The 22,348-nt window shown below is 41.7% G+C and overlaps 1 protein-coding gene across 3 annotated transcripts in view; it reads left to right on the forward strand.

Moving 5' to 3' along the window:
- Nucleotides 1-22,348, forward strand: part of TPP2 (tripeptidyl peptidase 2) — a 70,684-nt gene that overhangs the window by 38,803 nt on the left and 9,533 nt on the right. For 2 of the 3 annotated variants that reach the window (XM_075852456.1, XM_075852459.1), the window contains exons 24-26: nucleotides 5,984-6,022; nucleotides 14,309-14,460; nucleotides 18,167-18,263. In XM_075852456.1, the coding sequence (XP_075708571.1) occupies nucleotides 5,984-6,022; nucleotides 14,309-14,460; nucleotides 18,167-18,263 (288 nt within the window). The remainder of the gene's footprint in view (nucleotides 1-5,983; nucleotides 6,023-14,308; nucleotides 14,461-18,166; nucleotides 18,264-22,348) is intronic. The other variant, XM_075852457.1, reaches the window with a different exon arrangement.

A 22,348-nucleotide genomic window follows, 5' to 3' on the forward strand; every position in this document is an offset into this window, starting at 1 on the left:
GCTATATTGATTCATAAAACCAACCTGAAGCACTGTAAGCAACACTCCAGTCCAATAGGTTATAAATGGTGTTACTGCTAAACCTAATTGCTTGATAACACTGACAAGTTTAAATTGACACTCAAAGAATGGGCGAATCTCACTCCGAAATTAGAATGACACCCTTCTTAAAAGTCCTTTTTAATTAGAGACAAAGGGGGTATACCACCTTGGCATTAAAGGGGTTTTCTGGTGCCCCCAAAAATATTATTTTACCTTTACTGCAATTCTTTAGTCTTATCTAGTCTCACCCTCCTGGTTGAGCACACAAATTTCAGATTTTAGACTTGCATCTTTTCTGCTGTTCAGACTACAATGCATCCTGATTTCCGGTCCATTTGTGGTTTTACAATAGAGCGTGCGCCAGTAAAGCGAGAAAAATGCTAACTTAGATCTTAGGGGTCGCATGATCTTTCTCCCACCCACACTATCTACGCTCAATATTTTTAAGTCTTTGATCCCTCCCATCCTTACGGTCTCTACCCCTCAACCTCTTACTCCAAAATTTGATTTCCTTCCCAGAGCTAAGTAAAGTACACCTTCGGTTTACAGTGTTACCCATCCCTGTACACCGTACGTGTAATTTTTGTTTGACTAAGTGCTATCAACTTACACTCATACCCAATACACAGGTTGCACTCTCTTCCCTCCTCCGTGACTTTTTGCCGTGTGTTGCTTTATGATTACAAAAACTGGGTTTACAGAAGGTAAAAGGGCTGCAGTCACGTGATTTTGTGACGCAGCGAAGAAAAGCAGTGGGCGAGATGAAAAAGAAAGCTAGAGGGGTGGGCTGACATTACCAGGAGAACAGCCCTCTAGGGTGACTCAACAGTGACGACACAGGACTATCATCACAAGATAAAAGCATCCACGTTTTCTAGAAAACCTATATTATTACGTATTTAAAGTCTATAGATAAAATGATGTGCCAAAAGATTGTTTCCCTGGGAAACCCCTGTAACAACCCCTGTAGGTACACTTTTGCCTCACTTTGTAAATGTATAACACTAGGTGAGTCCCCCTTTCCTGGGACCTTCCCATCCATCTTCTCTAAAGAGGATCCTGTACTGCCCTAAGCAATCTGAGGCTGTCATCTTTTTCTTTATCAAAAAGCTCCAGCATCTAAAGGGTGTAGCATAATAATGCCATATTAGTAAATAGTTTCATGTTATATACCTACAAAAAATTGCATAAACAGCTATCAATTGTGGATGCTTCATTAGCAATTTATCGTAGTGTCATCGGAAGTATTTGTAATAAAACATATCTGTTTCGTTCAAATATCTTCCTTTCCCAGAACTCCTTCAGATCTTCTCAATTCTAATGTCGCGTTTATGATTATACTATGGCGCTGTTGAAAGAAAATTCAGACTATCTCTGATGCGTAATTCACGAGTGCTAAACCGCTCACTGACTAAATATGAATTAAGATAAATAAAATATAACTTATTTGATCTGCCTTAAAAACTGCGTATTATATTCAAGTTCAAATAACCAGCGTAAAAAAAATATTCCCCTTAGGAGTAGGATGCAAACTACATCAGTTGCTTGACCGATGGAAAAATGGCCCCAGTAATATCCATATTACGAGGGTATGTCAATAAATAAGGTCACGTCACATAGGGATAATTGTCATACAAAAATAATAACCCTTAATGTACCTACTGACCTTTTGAATGCACATAAAACAAAACGGGTCTATTGATGATAAACCAGCAGCCACACAAACCAGTATATTTTCTGTAAAGGTTACCACATCTCAACGCGTTTCTTCACCGCTGTTGTGCAGTGACTCATCCGTAGATAAAATTCAGTCATGCGACCGCAGTTTATTCCGTCGCATGAAATGGCTGCACCAGAACCTCACTCCTAGAATGCCAGTACATTTTCTACTATGAGAGAGCAGACATTGCTGTTTGCATCACTAGCTAACACTGGTAGTATGAACAGCACTGATAAATCCAGCACTGGAATAGATGTTATTTAGATAGAGGACTGCTCCCCTGATGTACACTATACGGTCACCCTAAATTGCCCACGACAGTAACAGTTAGCAGAGATTGTATTGTTAACTAAGAGAACTCTGTCACCTTTCTACTAGCTACAATGAATTCACTAGCTGACTACCTAGCTAATAATATCTGCTGGTACACAGATGGTGTGAACCAGCATTCGGTGTGTTAAGAACTGTGCGGGGACAGCACTCTGATGGTGTGTACTGCCAATAGTAAGCCACGATGCTGGCTTGTGAACACCAGACATTTAAAGGGGTTATGTGGGGACCAAAAATTATTAGTGTGATCACAGCAGTATGTGAGTACACTCGCTAATATACATTCCGGTCCCCCGTTGAGCTGTTTGTGAGATTTTCATAGTGCTACCGGGAGACCAAAGTCTAGTTGCACAGCCTTCTTTGATGAAACGAGACTTCCTCACGTGACCGGCCCAGCTGTACTCTATGTAATCACATGAGTCGTGTCGTCATGAAGGAAGACTGTGCAATTAGACTTCCGATCCCCCGGCAGCGCTATAAAAAAAAAAAATCTATGAAAATCTCACAATCCGTGTGATGGGGGACCGGAATGTATGTTAACGAGTGTACTCACTACAGTGAGTACACTGCTAATAGAGATATCTATATCTCTATCTAAATACATTTTATTTTTTCCTAGCCTAGAATTCGTTACTTAAATTATCCCACACAAATCCTAAAAATACAATAAATCTGCCTAAAGTTCATATGGTAGTGCATCCACACTTTAGGAGTATATGGTCAATGGAGTCATACATTTTGTAGAATATTCTATCCTAATCCGTATTTGATAAAGATAATTAATATAGGCGATATTGTTGGATTATTTTTGTTGTTGTACCTATTATAAGAAAGGGTCTAGTAGCATGGTGTGTGCAGAAGCAGATTGTTACATACAGTTAGCCTCTCTTCACAGTTCCGCTATCTTTCTCACTCGTGTCATTTGAGGGCTCAACCCTTGGCTTCTGCCACTATTAGGAGACTAAGCAAAAAGTGTTATCCGCTCATACAAAGACTATACCACTTCTGCAGATACTGAGCTAAATCTATTTTTGCTTACGGATTGTAGGAGGCTGACATTTATGTTATTTATTTTTTCTTAGTCCATTTTCCTCTTTTATTACCCCATTATGAAGAAAGTCAAACAGCGTTGATCCACTCAAAGAAACAGAAAAATTATGGACCCATTATAAGACAATGGGATCCATTAGGACCAATTAGAATCTGTTACAAAATGAATCCTAACAAATCAATCATATTCTTTATTGCAATAAAAATGGAAGCTATGACCTCCGTGTGAACAGAGCCTTACTCTGTATGGTTGAAAAAAAATAATACATGTTGTTGTACTTCAACCAGAAATAGGAAGGGTGGTGGATGCCTTTGGGTGTGGCTTGGGAAATCCTAGTTTACTTTCATTTACCCAAAAAAAGTGAAAGAAAAAATAAACACTATACGGCAAGGGCCAATTTGCCCTAAAGGGGTAATAATTCCTTCCAGACTGGATAATCCTTTAGCAAAGATTTTATACAACCAATTAAGCATTTATTTTGCTTCTCTGAAGGCATTTAGTTGTGTCTGCGAAATTCCATTTAGGAAGACTACTGCACAACTTCACAGCTTTTACTTTAGGGCTGGATTCACACGATCACATTATGTCAGTAATGTACGGACGTATTTCGGCCGGATGTCCCCGACCGGACAGACTGCAGGGAGCTGGGCTCCTAGCATCATAGTTATGTACGACGCTAGGAGTCCCTGCATCTCCGTGGAACTACTGTCCCGTACTGAAAACATGTTTTCAGTACGGGACAGTTGTCCGGCAGCGAGGCAGGGACTCCTAGCGTCGTACATAAGTATGATGCTAGGAGCCCGGCTCCCTGCACTGTGTTCGGTCTGGGACTTCCGGCCGAAATACGTTCCGTCCATTACGGACGTAACCTGGTCGTGTGAATCCAGCCTAAAGAAAATGTTTCTCAGCTGCTGGATATGAAAGTTATTTTCCGCAAGCCAGAAATGGTGCGGACTTTTTGTTTCATTACCGTGAGCCACTTTTTCCTCATAGTTAATCATGTCCCTATAAATGCCTCTTTTCAAGACTAAAGGTAATTCTTTCAATTTAATTTCCAGCACTAAATCGTTGTAAGCCGAATATTGCCCAGCAGTATTGACATTGCATGCGGTTGTTGAGTCTATGATAAACTAGTACATGCATATCCTTTTCTGCAAGTGTCTGTGTCCCCCCCCCCCCCCTGGGATATATGAGGCACTCATGTATTTGGGCACTAATAATCTAAGTGGATATTTATCCACATTGATAAATGGTGGTTATCCACTTGGCAAAAACCATTCATTATATTTATGTCTCGAAGGGCAGTGCTCCACTTTTTATTTTTATTTTTTTCGGCACTTTATACAAAGTAGCCAATGCATCGGTTGTGCAGAACACAACTCCATTAACATTTCCACCACTTTTCGTGTCCGTTCACAATTGTGCAAATACTTCGGGTTTTCCACAATGGAATTCATTGCAGAAGCATAAAACATTAGCAGCAAAGTGGATGAGGGAACCAATTCCATCCACGCACTACGTAAATACGGAGCTGAAAAAAAAAGCTGAGTTTTATTCCGCAGCATGTCGCTTGTATTTGCGTAAATGCTGCTTATTTGTCGCTGATTTTACCCATTGATTTCAATGGGGAGGTAAAATCCGCCGCAAAAAAGCGCAACTCCGGAAAAAAAAATTTTTCATACTTACCCAGATGTCTGTTTCTTCCTCCAGGCTGGCCTCCTGGGATGATGTTTCATCCCATGTGAAGGCCGCTGCAGCCAATCACAGGTGGCAGCGGTCTCCTGGGATGAAACGTCATCCCAAGAGGCCGGCCTGCTAGCAGCAGCATTTCCTGCGGCACACAGGGCGGATACGCTTAGTGTTACGCAGCGTATCCGCCCTGTCAGCATTCTACTTTCTTTTTACCTTGCACTAGATTCATCCACAGGGTGTGTTGTTAATCTGGAACACACTGCGTGGAGAAGAGTCACTGGCACCGCATTCACACAGTGCACCAGTATTAATGAATTCCCCCCACTTTGTCTAGGTCAGCTTGTAATTTATAAACTCCTTCCATGAACTGTATTACACTACATTGCTTGATGTCATTGCCCAGACTGAAATATTTCTATTAATCACAGGCTCTATATCGTGTCTAGTTTTTTTTAAATGCTTTTTGGGGGTACATTTACAACAGTGGACCATTCATAGTATGAATCAATGAGCACTACCTTCTACATACGTTCCTGGAGCCAGTTTTTAATACAATTGCAAAGTATTTAACCAAAAAAAGCTCATTTTCTCAATGCCTGAGGGATATATGCATATTCGTGAAGCCTGTTTACAGTTTAGTGTATATAGAGTATATATACACCGAGAAATGCTTTGAGTGGTAAAGATGTTGGCATGCCTAGAATTTCTTACCAATCACTTGTATGGTCTTTTGTAGAATCATCCGACTGTTCAACAAGAAAATATTGCTCAATTATAAATAAAGGAGCATTTTTTATTTGTTTTGTCCATTTAAGTACATTTTATGACCGGTCAAAAAGTCAGATCGGTGTGGGTTCAGCAGCTCGAACAAGTGTCGCAAGCTGGTTCCCAGTTTCAATGGTGAGATCACCATATTAAAATTGCTGGGGGTTCTAGTTGCTTTATCTCCATCATTCTGACTTTTATGACATGTCAATCAGATAATTGATCTATTAGACACCATTAATATGTAAGGCAGAACTGTGTATACTTTTAAACATGCATAGATCAGATGTGCTTACGTCTCAAAGATTATTAAGGAGTGAAAAGGTTTTTCCGTTCCTTTGAAGACTGCATGTATTCTTACAGTATGTTGTTCTAACTCCCAGGGGCAGTCTGCAGCAAAACGACAAGGAAAATTTAAAAAGGTACTGATGTTAGTTACTGTAACTTCATAATGTTGCATATACTGTTAATCTGGAAAAACACGGACAGGAGACGTGGAACAGATATTTCTAGATCTTCCTATATTCTATTGTATCATGTGAAAATGAAACACAAAGTTAAACCTAAAGTCACATGCCAATATCACTTTCATGGCAATCCAAATAAGTTTAGCAGGAATCCGGGTGTGTTTTATAAACTACCTTTATTATATTGTTTTGGTGAAGATTCTCTTAGGCTGGGTTCACACAGTTTTTTGCAGGCGGAAAATCTGCCTCAAAATTCCGTTTGGAAGTTTGAGGCAGATTTTCCTCTGCCTGTACGCCTATTTTCGCGGCGTTTTTCGCCCACGGCCATTGAGCGTTGCGGGCATAAAACGCAGCGAAATGCGTGTTCTCTGCCTAGGTCAGAGGCATAATCGCGCGAAGATAGCGCATGTCCCCTCCTTTATCCCGTGAGCCAGTTTTACCGCTTGCGGGAGAAAACCGCCCCTGCCTCCCATTGAAATCAATGGGAAGCATTTTTGGCCGTTTTTGGCGAGTTTTGCGGAGCGGTTTCCGCGTAAAAAAACTCAGTGTGAACCCAGCCTAATCTGTTTTGTTTTCTTTTTGTTGCTTTCTTTTTGTCTATTGTTTGTAGAAACAAGCTTTTCTCATCTGTCATTGGGGGACACAGGTGACCGTGGGTATAGCTGCTGCTATCAGAAGCCGACATGAAGTAAGAAAAGTGTTAGCTGCTTCTAACAGGCTACAACCCTCCTGCACACAATGAGCTAACCACCTTTTTTAACTTCGTGCCCACAGGAGGCAGACTCGCCTTCTTGACAGATCAAACTACTATTTAGTATTTCTTTGACTTATAGGTTGGAAATACAGGTTTGACAAGATCAGTGTTACCCCACTAGCAGGCGAGAAAACTGTGGTCTAACCTCTTTGTTGCCTGCCCTACCTACAGCTCTTGCCTTTGACACCCAACTGGACAAGATCATTTCTGAGGCTACAGGTGGCAAGACGTCCCATCTTCCCCCAAAGCAGGCCTTGTCCTTGTGGTGAGCCTCGCTCGGTCTCCGCCTTTTTGGTGCTTCTTGAGCCTGCTCCCTTCTTTCAGGAAGCAAGGCCCTTAGAGCCATACTTTAAAGGGTTATTCCCGTCTTACCCCTTTATTTTATTTTTTTATACCCTAAATCTTTTTATTTATCAAAAATAAATATTACACCACTCAATTGTTTGATCTTACCCCCATAATCCCGCTACAGGACTGCATGGTCCTGCTCCTCGTCCCCTATAATTTCTGCTTGAGTGGGTGGTACAAAGCTCTTTCCATTCACATAACCAGCATATGGTGCTGTGAAAATATCACAGCACCACTTGCATCAGCATGCACGCCCCCGATGCTGCTATTTATTGTATTACATGCAGCATTGGGATTATACAGTAACATAGTGCCAAAATAACGTCTAACAGGCGGTTTACTCATAACTCCCTCGTTATCATTCACTATGTGCTGTGTAAAAGTACAATGTCCTCTCCCCTCTTTCTCCAGTTCAGTGTTCTGGACTCCTAAACTTTGTCCACAGTAATAAAAACTATTTGTGTTTGTTCCATAGTCTATTCTGATATCTCTATTTACAAATAGAGATTTCAGAGCAGATACAAGTGTGAAAGCCCTGATAAGGGCTCTGCTGTAGTAGTCTCAGCAGCTATGTGCAGAGAACAGCTGAATAGGACAGCTCTCCGGCTACTTCACACGTCGGGGGAGCCCTTCCTATACACTGCTATTGCAGAGGGGGATGCTTGGCTGAGCGCTGAATAGGACCGCTCCCAGGCTACTGCACATGCCGGAGAGCTGTAAAAGGGAGGAGGCTGGGCCGGGAGTTTCGGCGCATGCGAGACCAATGCGTGCTCCTAAGAACCCGGCCAGACAAATGGAAAGATGTAGAGGCGCATCTGCGCAAGCGTGGCCACTGCTGCAGGATCCTGGTGGTGGTCGTATCGATTGGAAACAGATAATATACAACAAAGAGGACATCAGATCCAAGAGGAGGAATATCTCAAACGGTGGGAAAAAAAGCAAAATAAGGTTAATTGCTAAGTGTTATTAATTTACATAAGGAACCTATTGAAGTATGATCTTTAAGTTGGGAATACCCCTTTAAGTTGTGTCCCTCCGGGAACCCCTGCACGCAGTTTTATTTATTTTTTTAAAAACCTGCCCCCAGCAAAACCAACACTGCATTAGTCATTTCATGATCGCTCACTTGGGGGGTGGGAGCTTCTTTCTTTCTTTCTGGGATGTGTGGCTCTCACTTCTCAGATTCCAGAGTATGCGAGGTGGTTTCTACGGGCTACAAGATAACCTTTAATTCTGTGGCCTCCAGTCTTTCTTCTGGAGTGTCTCCACTCCCAGGAAGTGATATTCTGGTTGCTCCTAGAAGTGTTTGGAGGATTTTATTCAAACCTGTATGTTTTCAAGAAGGACCGAATGGTGCTCTCTAACTGTGTTCGAAGTGATCACATCCATGGAACAAGGATAATTTTTGTAGTCTGTGAAAATCAAGAATGCTTACCTTCACAATATCTGTGTTCCCATCAGCAATTCCTTTGCTTCTGGCCTGTCAACAGCCCCTCGGGTCTTCACAACAGTCCTCTTCTTTACACTCGGAGTTGTGGCCAGTACATATCTGGATGACATCATGAAGTCTTCAGATAAATTTGCAAACTCCGATCCCAGCAACAGGAAATTCGAACCCCGGGAAAGTGGGGGGGGGGGGGTGCTGTCCGTTGTCTGTCTGCCACTGCACCTGGATTCTGGACCTGATTGCCTCTGCCCAGTGTCGTCGTTCTCTCCTGTGGCGACTTTTCTCCTCTCGTTCCACTAGGCCACTCTTTGCTTCTGTTTGGGTGGTTGGCATCCGTGGTTAGCACCAGTCTCCTCTGGTGGCATCAGTCTTAAATAACCTGACTGCTCAAGGTAGGGCTGGGCAATTAATTGAAAAATAATCAAAATCGAAATTCAGCGCAATCGACATCTTGCAAATTATTTTTGAGTGGTTTAAACTGTATGCATCTTCAGGACGCAGATACAGTTTTATCATCTGCTCTACCATTCACTATGCATCACCGGACATGAGGCAGTGACGTCTGTATTGTGCCGCACAGACCAAAGGAGCAGAGGGATCTCCTTCACTCGTCATTGGAATGGGGTTAGGTGAGGGATGTATATTATTTGTATCAGGCATTATACAGCGTGGGGGCAGCTATGGGGGACTTTATACTGTGTGAGGGCATCTATTGGGGCATTCTACTGCGTGGAAGTCAGTTATGGGGGGGCATTATACTATATGAAGGCAGTTATAGGGGTATAATGTGTGGGGGCAGCTATGGGACATTATACTGTGTGGGGAGCACTATGGGGGCAATATACTGTGTGGGGGCGGTGTCAGGGGGTATATTTTATATACAGTTTTATACAGCAGGCTCGGGATAAATACGAATTCAATGGCGTAGCATGCAAATAGTGGGCGAAGCATGAAAAAGGGGTGTGGTCTAAATTGTCAGTCAAAAATCCTAATTTAGGTTACATGCTCCATTAATCGTGACTTTGATTTGGGTCATTATTGCTCAGCCCTAGTTCAGGACATATATTTTGGGATCTGCTCTCCCAATCAACGTCCTGAAATTTAGGACCATTCTTCTAACCCTGCTATATTGGACATGCCTTCTGTTCAGTCACCCTATCCGTGCAGTTGGACTGGAATGCAGACTTCCTCAGCCTAGAACATATTGTTCCAAGGGAATAGGCACTTCATTCTAAAGGCTTTGAGGGAATCGTCTCGAGTGGGACTCTAAGGTGTCTGTGGTGGGCGCATTAGTCACTTCCTTTCCTATCCCAGATCTTCAAGAAGATCAAGGCAAAATATATGGCAGTGATTCTTCTTGCTCCATGAGGCCTAGTATGTTGTCTACCTTCCAGCTGATGCCCTTTGGCATCTTCCTCTCCAAAAGGATCTGCTTTTCCAGGGTCCCATCATCCACCTGTATTTAACAGCTCTTCATTTGAGGGTAAGGCCACACGGTGCGTCGTTGATGCGGTTTTGTTCCGTTTGAAAACCGCATGCGTGTTTTTGTTTTTTTTACCCTCTTAGTCCTTATTCACATGAACGTGTGCGTTTTGCGCACGCAAAAAACGCTGTGTTTTTTACGCGTTGCAGTTGCGTGTGTTATGTGCTGCGTGGCTGAGTGATTTTTCACGCATATGCCATGCTTATGACCCACGGTTTTAAAGTTTAGAAGTGCTTCCATGTGCCATGCGCGATTTTTATGCACCCAATGACTTCAATGGGTGCGTGATGTGCGAAAAATGGGCAAGTATAGGACATGTCGTGAGTTTTATGCAGCGGACATACTCTGCGTGAAAATCACGGACTGTCTGAACGGCCCCATTCACTAACCTAGGTCCGTGCGACGTGCGGGATTTTCACGTGATTTTCACGTGCGTATCACGGACGTAATACACGTTCGTGTGAATAAGGCTGCAGTTCTGTTGCGTCTTTAAAGGAAATAATTGATGGACATAGTTTTCACCCGTGTTGAAGTTTGTTAGGTGCTTCCCGTATATAGTTCATTACAATGCATTGCAGAACTGTTAGCAAAAACGCAAGCAGTTCAGCAACAACTTTGGCAGCGCCGTCGGACATTATGAAGATGCAGTTAACTGCACAAAAAGCACATTGCAATATATCTGCAGCAGTCTGTCCATCACAAAAATTTCACCATTGACTTCTATTGAAAAATGACTTACTGCAGTTTAAAAACGCAACATAATCGCACCGTGACTGCACCGTGTGGCCTTACCCTAACAGTTGAGGCCACCTTATTGTGATCATGTGGCTTCTCCGAGCAAGTGATTAAGACTATGAGCAAGGCTAGAAAGCGGTAGTCTTCTCAGATATACCACAGGACTTTTAAGTCCTTTTTCCGTTGTTGCAAGGAGAGAGTTTCCCCGTTGCAGTTTTACCTTCCTCATCTTACTATCCTTAAGAGGCTTCCTGGGACCCACCCCCACCCTATCCCTTGTCATTCAGTACTCCCCATTGGAGCTGCTTCACAGTATATCCTTTGGCCTGCTCTCCTGGATGGGGTCTTCTTCCCCTTCTTTTATTTTTTTTCTGGTGGATCCAATCTGCTTATTGGCAAGGCGTATTGTGTATGGGGCAAGGAACCTCCCTTCCATGTTACGGCCCAGTTACACTAGAGCGGTGGGTGCCTTGTAGGTGGCTCAGCATAGAGCCATGGCTCTTAAAGTGTGCAAGGCCACTACATGGTCTTCTCTCCCCACCTTCTTAAAATTCTACAGGATGCATACTGCTGCTTCCTTAGATGCCTCTCCCGGCTGCATGGTGTTGCATGCCGTGGTGCATTAGTCATCGCTCGGTCCTCCTTTTTTTTTTAATTTTTTTTTTTTATTACACCAATGGGCTATATTTGGGACTTCCCAAGGTCACAAGTATCCCCTAGTAACATGGACGAGAAAATATTTTGTTTTTTTTATTACTTACAATAAAGTCTCTTTTCTCATAAAATTTATTAGGAGACACGTCCCCTGCCCAATGTTTTTCTTTTAGGTGTTTAACACCTTCCCGACCGCCCACTGTCTTTTGACGTCAGGCAGTGCAGGTGCTTAGTCTACAGAGACGTCTTTTGGCGTCACTGTAGATTAGGCTGATGAGCGCTCGTGTGAGCGCTCATCCTCTAAGCAGGAGCTGTTACTAACAGCTCCTGATCTTAGAGCAGCCTCCTGAGCACAGCTGGGGTCGGCACACATTCGGACCCCAGCTGTTTAACCCTTTGATTACCGCGGTCCGTGACCGCGGCAAGATCAAAGGGAATTCCCCTCTTTGATCGCATCACCGGGATTCCAGTGATGCGATCAAACAATGGGGAATCCCTCTGCAGTCAGCCCTGGGGACCTACAAAGGACCCCAGGGCTGTCTGTTCCATGTGCCTGCTGTTCGGGCACACTATGTGCTGCCCGATCAGCAGCCTGTGTCATAGTGACACAATGTAATGTATTAGCGTACAGAAGTATGCTAATACATTACAAGTAAAAAATAAAGTTACAAATAAAGTTCTCTTGATGGGATTAAAAAAAAAAAAAGTAACAAAACAAATAAATAAATAACATTTTGCATTAAATACATTTTATTGCCCCTACACTAAATAAAAACAAAAAACCTACGCATATTAGGTATCTACACGACCGTAATAACCTGAAGAATTAATCTAATGGGTTATTTAGCGTGAAAAGTGAACGGGATAAAAAATAAACAAAAAAAACTATTCAGAGAATCGCTTTTTCCTATATTCACGGCGTAAAAATTTTTTTTACCCCCAAACTGTGGGGAAAAAAAAATACTATTTCTCTCGCATAAAACAAGGCCTCATACAGCCACGTCAATGAAAAAATAAAAAAGTTATGGCTGCTGAAACGCAGAGAGGCAAAAACAGAAAAATTGAGCTGGTCATTAAGGTCTTTTCAGGCCCGGTCATTAAGGGGTTAACTTCATGGTGTTTTCTTCCTCAGGTTCACAGTAGTCATCGTTATTAGTTCCCACCGTTATTAGTTCCCACCGTTTGTTCTACACTTCCCCTACTGCTTACATACCAACTGATTAGCTCAGTGTCTGTAGAAGAGGTATAGCATGGTAGGAGATTCTAACAATCCACTAGTGTCCGCCTCCTAGTCGCAGCAGCTATGCCCACGGTCACCTGTGTCTCTCCAAATCCATTTTTTCCCTGTACTACCAAATGTTTCACTTTCAGTACTTACTGTGTTTGTACCATGGAGGTGCCCTTACAAATACAGTGGAATTCTGCTCTGACTGTCCCGTTTGCTTTGTATCCTGTGACAGACTTCCCCTTTCCAGACTCCTCAGTTAGTAAACAAATTAAAGGGGAAATAGTCTGCAATTCAGTTCCTCTAAAGGCCGATCGGGCGTACAAACGCTTGAACGTGATCATTGACCCGTGTAAATATGGCAGCTATAAGGCGACGATCGAGCAAACGCTCCATAGTCATCTGATCAATTTGCAAACTATATATGGAGGAATGATCGTATTATCATCGATCTATTTAAATGGAGCAAACTAACGTTGGTTGACATGCTGTTCTTGTCTATCAGCTTTAATTAATGGGCCTGAAATCTGTTAAAAACACCCACCCTCCTATAAGGTGTGGAGGGTTGTGGCGGAGTATGATCTGGGCACTCCTTGTCCCAGAATGTTTTTGTGATGTTTTGAGTGATGGCATGAAGTGGGCAGTAAGTGTTTACACTTCTTATGGCATAGTCTATACACTGATATGGATCAGGCATCATTTTACGAAGCATTCCAATAGGTAGACTCTTTTACACCTTTTAGAGGTGATGTGCTCTAAAGGAGAAGAGCTCTTTCCTGTTGTAGTCAAAGTTGCAGGCAGCATTTACATCCTAATTTGTGCATGTTGCTTTTGGTTCTGATTATGCTGCTCTTGTCTATCTGAGCAATCTGCCTATCCATTCATAAACAGATTTTGTCTGATCGGAGGTTTTTTTTTTTTTTTGGTTTTTTTAAAATCTAATTTCATAGAATTATTTAATATTTAGACCTACCTTGTTTGTGACTTATCCTGTCCTTGTGATCATTCTGTAATACACTGTGCAACCATGAAGCCCAAGAGCATTTGGGCCAAGCTTCTATACACTACTGTAAAACTATCAGCATGTTTGTTCTTACAGCCTGAACACCTGATTTCTGTTTTGATATTTTAGTTGGATTCATTGATTCCCAATTTGGATAAAGAATTTTTTTTTTCTTGCTGCTGTTGATGTCTCAACAGCGTAAAATGTAACTCCTGTAGAAAATGAATGAGTATCATTTTATGAGCACACGCATGGCTTACTCACTAGTTCCTGTCCTCCCCTTTTAGTTTGTGATTCTATATACACAAGTAGGTATCTACAGTAACACACAGATATTTGCATTGGTAAGACACTTACGTTTTGGTTATTACAAACGGATAGCACAGCGTTTTGCCAACTGAACTTCCGGACCATAATGATCCAGAGCATAAATATAACCTATTTAAAACTATATAAAGGACAAGGCCTTTTGTTTGGATTCCTTACTGTATACTCTATATGAACACTATCTTTTTAAACTATCAGCTCATCAGGACGAGTTTTTCATCCTCAAATAAGTAGAAAATATAAAACTGCCTTTGTCTTTTTGTAGGATGTTGTTTCTGTTCATTATCACTTGATACCATCTGTAAATAAGCCGAAGAATGGCAGTAAGGATAAAGAAAAAGAGGCAGAGAAAGAAAAGGATGTGAAAGAGGAGTTTACTGAAGCTCTACGAGACTTGAAGATACAGTGGATGACAAAGTGGGTCAACATATTAATATAGCTTATTTATAGGTTATTTATTTTAAAACAAAAACACAAAGCTTTAGCATAAAGGCATGTCCCCTGTCTGTCTTCACTGCCCACGAAAAAAAAAAATAATATATATATAATGTTTGTGTGTGTGTGTGTGTGTGTATATATGTATGTGTATATATACACACACACACTATGTGTATAGATAGTGTCTTGTGTTTTTTTTATAACCTAGAAATCTATTCTCCAATGCTGGCCACCATACTTCCAGTACATAGTCTGTCCTGGTCATGTGATAGACACATAGGTATACAAGTCACTAGATTTACACTAGTTAACTGAGTACTCGCTTGTAATCAGTCCTGCACCTGTAATATAATAACATAACCAGGACAGCTTTTTGTCTCTGGAAATCAACAATGATTGACAGCACTTGGAGATCTTGAAAACCATGAGGAAGTATATTTGCAGATTGTATAAGTTTTTACAATAAGAAGCCTCTGGAGGTTCTTCCATCATTTGTTAGTCTGATGGCAGAAGTGTCGCTGACTAAGCCCCCTGGAAGTGCAGTAGAAGAGTCTACTCTTCCAGGATGTTTCCCCTTTTTTCTGGGGGTCTCCCCGACATACTGGCATAGTGGACCACCACTAATGTACCTTTAGAGCTCTATAGTCAGGAAACCATGACAGTTTAAATAAAAAAAGAGGTTTATAAACATTACCCCCTCCAAACCAGAGTTCAAGGGTGATCTACAGTCCTGAGAAGAATGCCCTGTGAGTAAGCATCTGTCCCCGAATGTTTCGTTCACATTTGCGTCAGGGTCACGTTCTGACGTGCCGCCGGAGCTTCCTGTCAGAACGGGACCCTGACTGAAACAAACGGTAACCATAGGTTTCTATTTGCATCACCATTGATTTCAATGGTGAAGGATCTGGCGCAGATGGTTTCCGTTTGTCTCAGTAGTTCAAGGGTTCAGTCGTTTTGATGGAATCAATACTTTAGTTGACAATGCTATTCTTTCTGTCAAAACAATGGAACCGTTGCACAACTGAGACACAAACGGATACTTGGCATTGGATCCGTCACCATTGAAATCAATAGTGATGCAAACGGAAACCTATGGTTTCCGTTTGTTTCAGCAGAGTCCCGTTCTGACGCAGATTTGAACAAAGCCGAATCCGTGTTTCCAAGAGTGTTGTTTCTGAGGACTGGCTGGAGGAGAGCTGCTGACTGACGTGACTCTCAGATTTGCTGCTCATACGTGCTTTTCACAATATGGGCTAATCCTGCGCTTATTTTATTTGCTCTTGACTTCTGACGGTGGTGCTTTAAGACGCTCCGTAGTAGTTTTTTTTTGTTTTTTTACTAGGGTTAATGTGTTGTAGGCTCAGGTTTGGTGTTTATATTATACAGTGAGTTGCCAGTTATTGTTTGCTTAAATTTTCTGGCTTTCCAAGCAGTTGCTTACTACGTAAAAATTTTGTGAAGAAATATATAGAAATAGGTCTAAATGTCTTTTGTTTTTTTACACCGTTCTGAAGCATAATAGACAATTTACCAGTATATTCTTACGTGCAGCAGGTTTGACAGCAGCTGTCTCATATCTTGGTTGTGACTTGCATGAAGCTTTTTTTTTTTTTTTTACCCCTAAAAAAAAATTAGTTTTTCGTTCCTTGCTACATATGGATGGAGTTTTTAAAACCTGTATTGTACTGTAAATGGTTGCGAATTTTCAGTTTGGGATTTGCACTGAAAATTAAACCATTCCATAGTGTGTTTATTCATCATTACTATTATGCTTCTTTGTTTGGCATAATGACGTGTCATCTGAATTTTACTTGAAGTTTTTATTTTTGTATTTCTTGCTATCTGACATCCGTTTTATATGCCCAGAAACCCCAGTATTTAATATTTTGCCTTCTCGCTTGGAGGTGTTTCTAGGCTAGATGATCTAGCCTAGGAATACATTCAAAAGAAGAACATGTACAATAGCCCAATAGTGGCTGAGTTTACTGATATTTTGCACACATCCTAGTAACAAGCTTGCAGAGAATCTCCATATAGCTAGGTTAATTCTAAGCATGTGCATGCTGTGATATTGCAACATGTGCTCCCAAAAAGTAGGTAGAGAAGGGAACAATTATATCATATTGGGCTTCGTTCACATCTGCATCAGTCTTCTGTTCATGGGTCCCGTTTTCATAGCTTTCCGTTTCCATTACCATTGATTTCAATGGTAATGCTTCCGTTGCAAATGGTTTCCGTTTGTCTCCGTTCCGTAAGTTTCAGTTTTTTTTGGAGGAATCCATAGCGTAGTCGACTGCGCTTTTTGTTTCTGCCCAAAAAACGGAAAGCTTACAGAACGGACGCAAACGGAATCCATTTGCAATGGAAGCATGAGGGTATGTTCACACGATGAGAGGCATTTACGTGTGAAAAGACAGACTGTTTGCAGCTGCCTCGTTTCACACGTAAATGCTCCTCCTCGTAATTTACGAGGCGTCTGAGACGCTCGTAAATCTTGAGCTGTGCTTCATTGAGTTCAATGAAGAACAGCTCAAATTACGTGGCAAAGAAGTGTCCTGCACTTCTTTGCCGAGGCAGTCCATTTACGCGTCGTCGTTTGACAGCTGTCAAACGACGACACGTAAATGACAGGTTGTCTGCACAGTACGTCGGCAAACCCATTCAAATGAATGGGCAGATGTTTGCCAACGTATTGCAGCCCTATTTTCAGACGTAAAACGAGGCATAATACGCCTCGTTTACGTCTGAAAATAGGTTGTGTGAACCCAGCCTTACCATTGAAATCAATGGTAATTCAAATGGAAAGCTATGGTTTCCGTTCATGGGTTCCCCTGACGACGAAAAGGTCTAACGGAACCCATGGACCGAAGTCTAACGTAGATGTTAACAAAGCCTTAGTGGAAAAAAATAAAAAATCAGAATGTGTTGCATTCAGATCAAATTTCCAATATCTGTTGATGCAGTCTTCGAGACAAGATCTTGAAGACACTTGCTGCATAAAGGTGCCATGTATTGTTCACTTAAAGAGGCTCTGTCACCAGATTTTGCAACCCCTATCTGCTATTGCAGCAGATCGGCGCTGCAATGTAGATAAGAGTAACGTTTTTTGTTTTTTTTTAAAAACGAGCATTTTTGTACGCACATAATACACGCCCAGTTGTACTTTTACTTTAAACACGCCCACTTGTACTTTAGAAAGCCTCATTTGCATAAATATAAAAATGGTCATAACTTGGCCAAAAATGCTCGTTTAAAAAAAACAAAAACGTTACTGTAATCTACATTGCAGCGCCGATCTGCTGCAATAGGAGATAGGGGTTGCAAAATCTGGTGATAGAGCCTCTTTAAGCCTTACGGCCAATTTGTAGAAGCTGTGTACATTGCAGTTTGTCTGTAAACCATACAAAACACCAATAGTCAAAAGTGCACCAGAAATGCTTCAAATTTTCTGTTCATGGTAGTTATTGCTAGAAGTTTCCTATGCAGAACAATGCAAGTGTTCAGTTTTCTATAATTGTAGTAAAATCTCTGCATGTATGTTGCATGTACGGACTAAGATTCATTGTTACTAAAAATAAAACTGGAATATTTGAGCTTACATGGTTTATATTTGCGTACTGTGGTGCTGGATGCTCATTTTGAGTCCTAATGGATCTTTTTTTTTTTTTTTGTGTGATTTTTGCAGACTTGAAAGCAATGATATTTTTAGCGAATTAAAAGAATCATTTCCCAACCATCTTCCACTATACGTGGCAAAGCTTCATCAGCTGGATTCTGAAAAGGTAAGGTGCATTTATCTAAATGGCATTGGGAATTTAAAGGTTATGGGCACCTTATTTTTGTTTTATTCAGGCTCTTCATAAATGTAAAATCAAAGGGGGGTTATCGTCCATTCCCTTGAATGGGAGAAAGCTGTAATACTGTGCACATGTTCTACGAATGTCACTGCGTTGTGCAGTACAGAGCTGTGGAATCCGTGAAGGGGATGCCACAACCTCTTCAAGCAGTCAATTGTTGAGGGTCCGGATAGTCGGACCCCCATTGATCAGATATTGATGGCCTATCCTGAGGATAGGACATAGACTAAATAGAAAGTTTGTAAAAGGAGTTATTCCGTGAGGTAAATATATGTAAACTTCCTACCATTTTGTTGCTGTACAGTCCAGTGCAACTCCTGTATATAACTTGTTGCCTTGCTGCTTCTGACGCAGTCCCGACGGGAGTAAAGTGCTGTCGGATCTGAGTCATTTTTAGGTCTCTTTCACTCTTTTTAGTATTTAGGTCAGTAGTTTTTGTCAGTATTTGTATGACAATACCAGAAGTGGAACATAAACAGGAAAGTATAATGAAAAGATTTGCACCTCTTCTGGATTTTGGGCCCACTTTTTAGTTTCGTCTTTTATAAATACTGATGCATAATACTGTGACACTGGCTTTAGAGATACCAGCGGTGAGGGGACGAGATTTGACACACGAGATCACACAGGCTGTGTAGAGGAGAGAACCCAGCAGAACTTGTCAGGAAAGATCACACATCAGAGCATCCGTGTGTAGAGACAGGAAAGAACCCTGATTCATAGACCAAAACTGGCCCATAGACTCAGCCGTCATTTATCGCGACCTTCAGTTAAGTCAAATATTTACGTTATTTCTGCCAAAGGTGAGTGGGGAAAGAGGAGGAACCGCTTAAAAAAATAAATATCTGTCTGGAAGCTTTAACCCAGCGCCCTCAGCAATTAGTTGGGTGTAATGTCTGATAAAAATATGTTTGTGGGCAGCTTTAGGCCATGTGTCCACGCTGTGAACAGTGTAGTCTGCATAGGTTGGCTAGCAATAGGGCTGGGCAATTAATCGTAAAAAAAAAATTCAGCGCAGGTAACTGACGTCCTCATTCAAATTTTGGTTTTCTCGTTTTGTTCCGGTTTCAACCGATACAGTTGAATCCTATGGTAGAGCAGGTAGCCGTCCGTTCCTTGCTCCACTATTCACTGTGTAACGCTGGCCACTCACGGCTCAGCGCAGACAGGCGCGATGACGTCCCTGCCTCGCACCTGTCTGTGCTGCGCCGTGAGCTGCTCAACACGCATATTTTCAGAGTCTGCTGGACTTCTGCCATTGCAGGCATCCTATTGGTCCATGGTGTCCTCAATGCCCGCTCACCATTGCAAACTGATAGTGTCCGCCCCAATTGTATACACGGCTGATGGAGGTTATATACATGGTTCATGAGGTAATATACATGGAAGAGGGGGTTCCCTGTATATAACTCCCATTATTCCTGTGTATAATATTACCCAATCAACCGTATATACAGGGATGATAGGGGTTTATATACAGGGATAATGACTGACTAATATGTACAGGGATGATGGGGGTTTATTTACAGGGATAATGACTGACTAATATGTACAGGTATGATTGGTTTATATACAGGGATAATATACAGGGACCCACATCCCCATATATATCAGTTTGCCATAATCTCTGTATATAAACTCCATCAACCCCGTATATAACACCCATCATCCTTGTATGTACATTGTGGTGGGCTTTGAGCCTAGACAAAAAGTAAATGGGGTGGGCATTGAGGACACACGGGTTGTCACGATACCAGAATTTGGACATCGATAGCGATACTTCATGTAATATTGCGATACTCTATACCAAAACAATACTTTTGCCAACAATAAAAAAAGACAACAACTTTCTTTCATTTTCTGATGTGAGGCATGATATATTATGAATTTTGAATCTCCATGTGCCTCACATTAATAGTAAATAACCCCAACATGTTCCGCAGTCATAATGGACAACATTGGGTTAATATGAGAGGTACATGATGGGGTTAATTACTATTAATGTGAGTCACATGGAGGTTCAAAATTAATTCCCTGTGACTCGATCCAAAGGGCATCCCTCCTTCTCATTTTCTCCTGAATTCTGCGGTCCGCTTTGATCGCTGCATTCAGGGGAATAGCGGCGGAGATCAGAGGTTTCTCTGATCTCTGCAGCGGGGCTGCGGCTGTGTAATACAGCCACTGCCCCGCTCCTGAAAACAAGTGCGTGTGCGGTCAGCATAAGGTGATACGGCCGGCGCTGCACCTAATGAGCAGTGGCACAGGCACTGAAGACAGAACATGGGGGTTGTTTTGCAGTGCGCCCACCATGTTCTCTGTCTTCAGTGCCGCAATCAATAGTGCAGCGCTGGCGCATCACATCATGCTGACCGCGTGCGCACTTGTCAGCACTCATGAGTGGGGCAATGGCTGTATCACACAGCCTCAGCCCCGCGCTGATTACATTCATGTGTTAATGTTCACACGGCCTATTTTCCGGCCGAGAAATCTGAAGCAGAATGCCTCCAAACATCTGCCCATTCATTTCAATGGGAAAAACAGCGTTCTGTTCAGACGGGGTGATTCTTACGCAGCTGTTTTTTTGTTTTTTTTTTTTTAAAACATCAGTGTAAAAAAATGCCCATGAAAAAGTGCATGTCACTTCGCTGTTTTTGGAGCCATTTTTCATTGACTCCGGCCGTGAAAAACGCGAGTTGCTTAAACTTGTTCGTATTTTCAGAAGTTTTTTGCGAAGCTTGTGAACATACCCTTACAATGCTGAGCTGTGCAGTCGCACAGCTTCGTATCGAAATACATGAAATAATGGTATTGAACAGTTTGAGGGTGCACAGTATCGAAACAGTATAGAAGTTTCGATGCATCGTGCAACCCTGGAGGACGCCGTGTACCAATAGGATGCCTGAAACGCTGGTATATGGCACAAGTCCAGCGTAAACTAAAAATATGTGTGCAGAGGGATCTCTTCCACTTGCTGGTGGAACAGTGTTAGTGGAGTATGTATTTTATTTTTATTAGACACTACTGGGCCTGTATGGGGGCTACTATAGGGACATTATACAATGCCAGGGAGTATATTATATACAGTAGTATACAGCAGGCTTAGGGGCTCTATATATTAATTTAATGGCGTGGCATATAAAAAGGGTGTGGACTAAAATAGTTTATTAATCATAATTGAGGTTTAATTGTGCTTTAATTATTTTAGGTCATAATCGCCCAGCCCTACATAGCAATGGGTGAAATGTGTGGCAAATCCAAATCAAATTCTTTCAAAATAGAGCATGCTGCTGATTTTAAAATCTGCAGTATACTCTCAAATTTGTGCTAAAGTTTTCCATTACTAATCCAATTCATATACATTGTATAGTGCTTTGTTGCAGATTTTTGAGAGGAATGGCCTTAATCTATTATGAAGGTAAAAAAATCGAGGCACTCATCTGTGACGGCAATAAAAAAAACCTCGCTTTCAAGAACTTGGTCTGTTATGCTTCACCTCTGTTCGTCACATGACTTCTCATTGACTTCTGCACAGCAATTTTAAATATCCTCAAGATAAACAAATCTAGAAAATCATTGTAATTAACCCATTAGTGACCGCCGATATGCCTTCTCACGGCGGCCACTAACTGGATTTATTCTGATGCATATGCCTTTTTACGGCGCTGCATCAGAATAAAGCTGCGCCGCCGGGATCAGTTAAAACTCCCTGTTCTCAGCTATCAGAGGTAGCTAAGAAGTTGGGCCAGCGCTGCTTGAGTGGGCGGATAATACACTGCAATACAGAAATATTGCAGTGTATTCTAAAAGCGATCCGACGATCGGATATTGATGTCAACTAGTGGGACTAGTAAAGTGAAAAAAAAATGAAAAACCCACTTTTTCCCCTTACAAAATGCTTTTATTATGGGGGGTTAAAGAGGTCACATATTAGGTATTGCTTCGTCTGTAACGACCCGAACTATAAAGCTATTATGATATTTGACCCGCTCGGCAAACGCTGTAAATATGAA

The sequence above is a fragment of the Rhinoderma darwinii genome, chromosome 2 (assembly GCF_050947455.1).
Source record: "Rhinoderma darwinii isolate aRhiDar2 chromosome 2, aRhiDar2.hap1, whole genome shotgun sequence".
NCBI classification, from domain to species: Eukaryota; Metazoa; Chordata; class Amphibia; order Anura; family Rhinodermatidae; genus Rhinoderma; species Rhinoderma darwinii.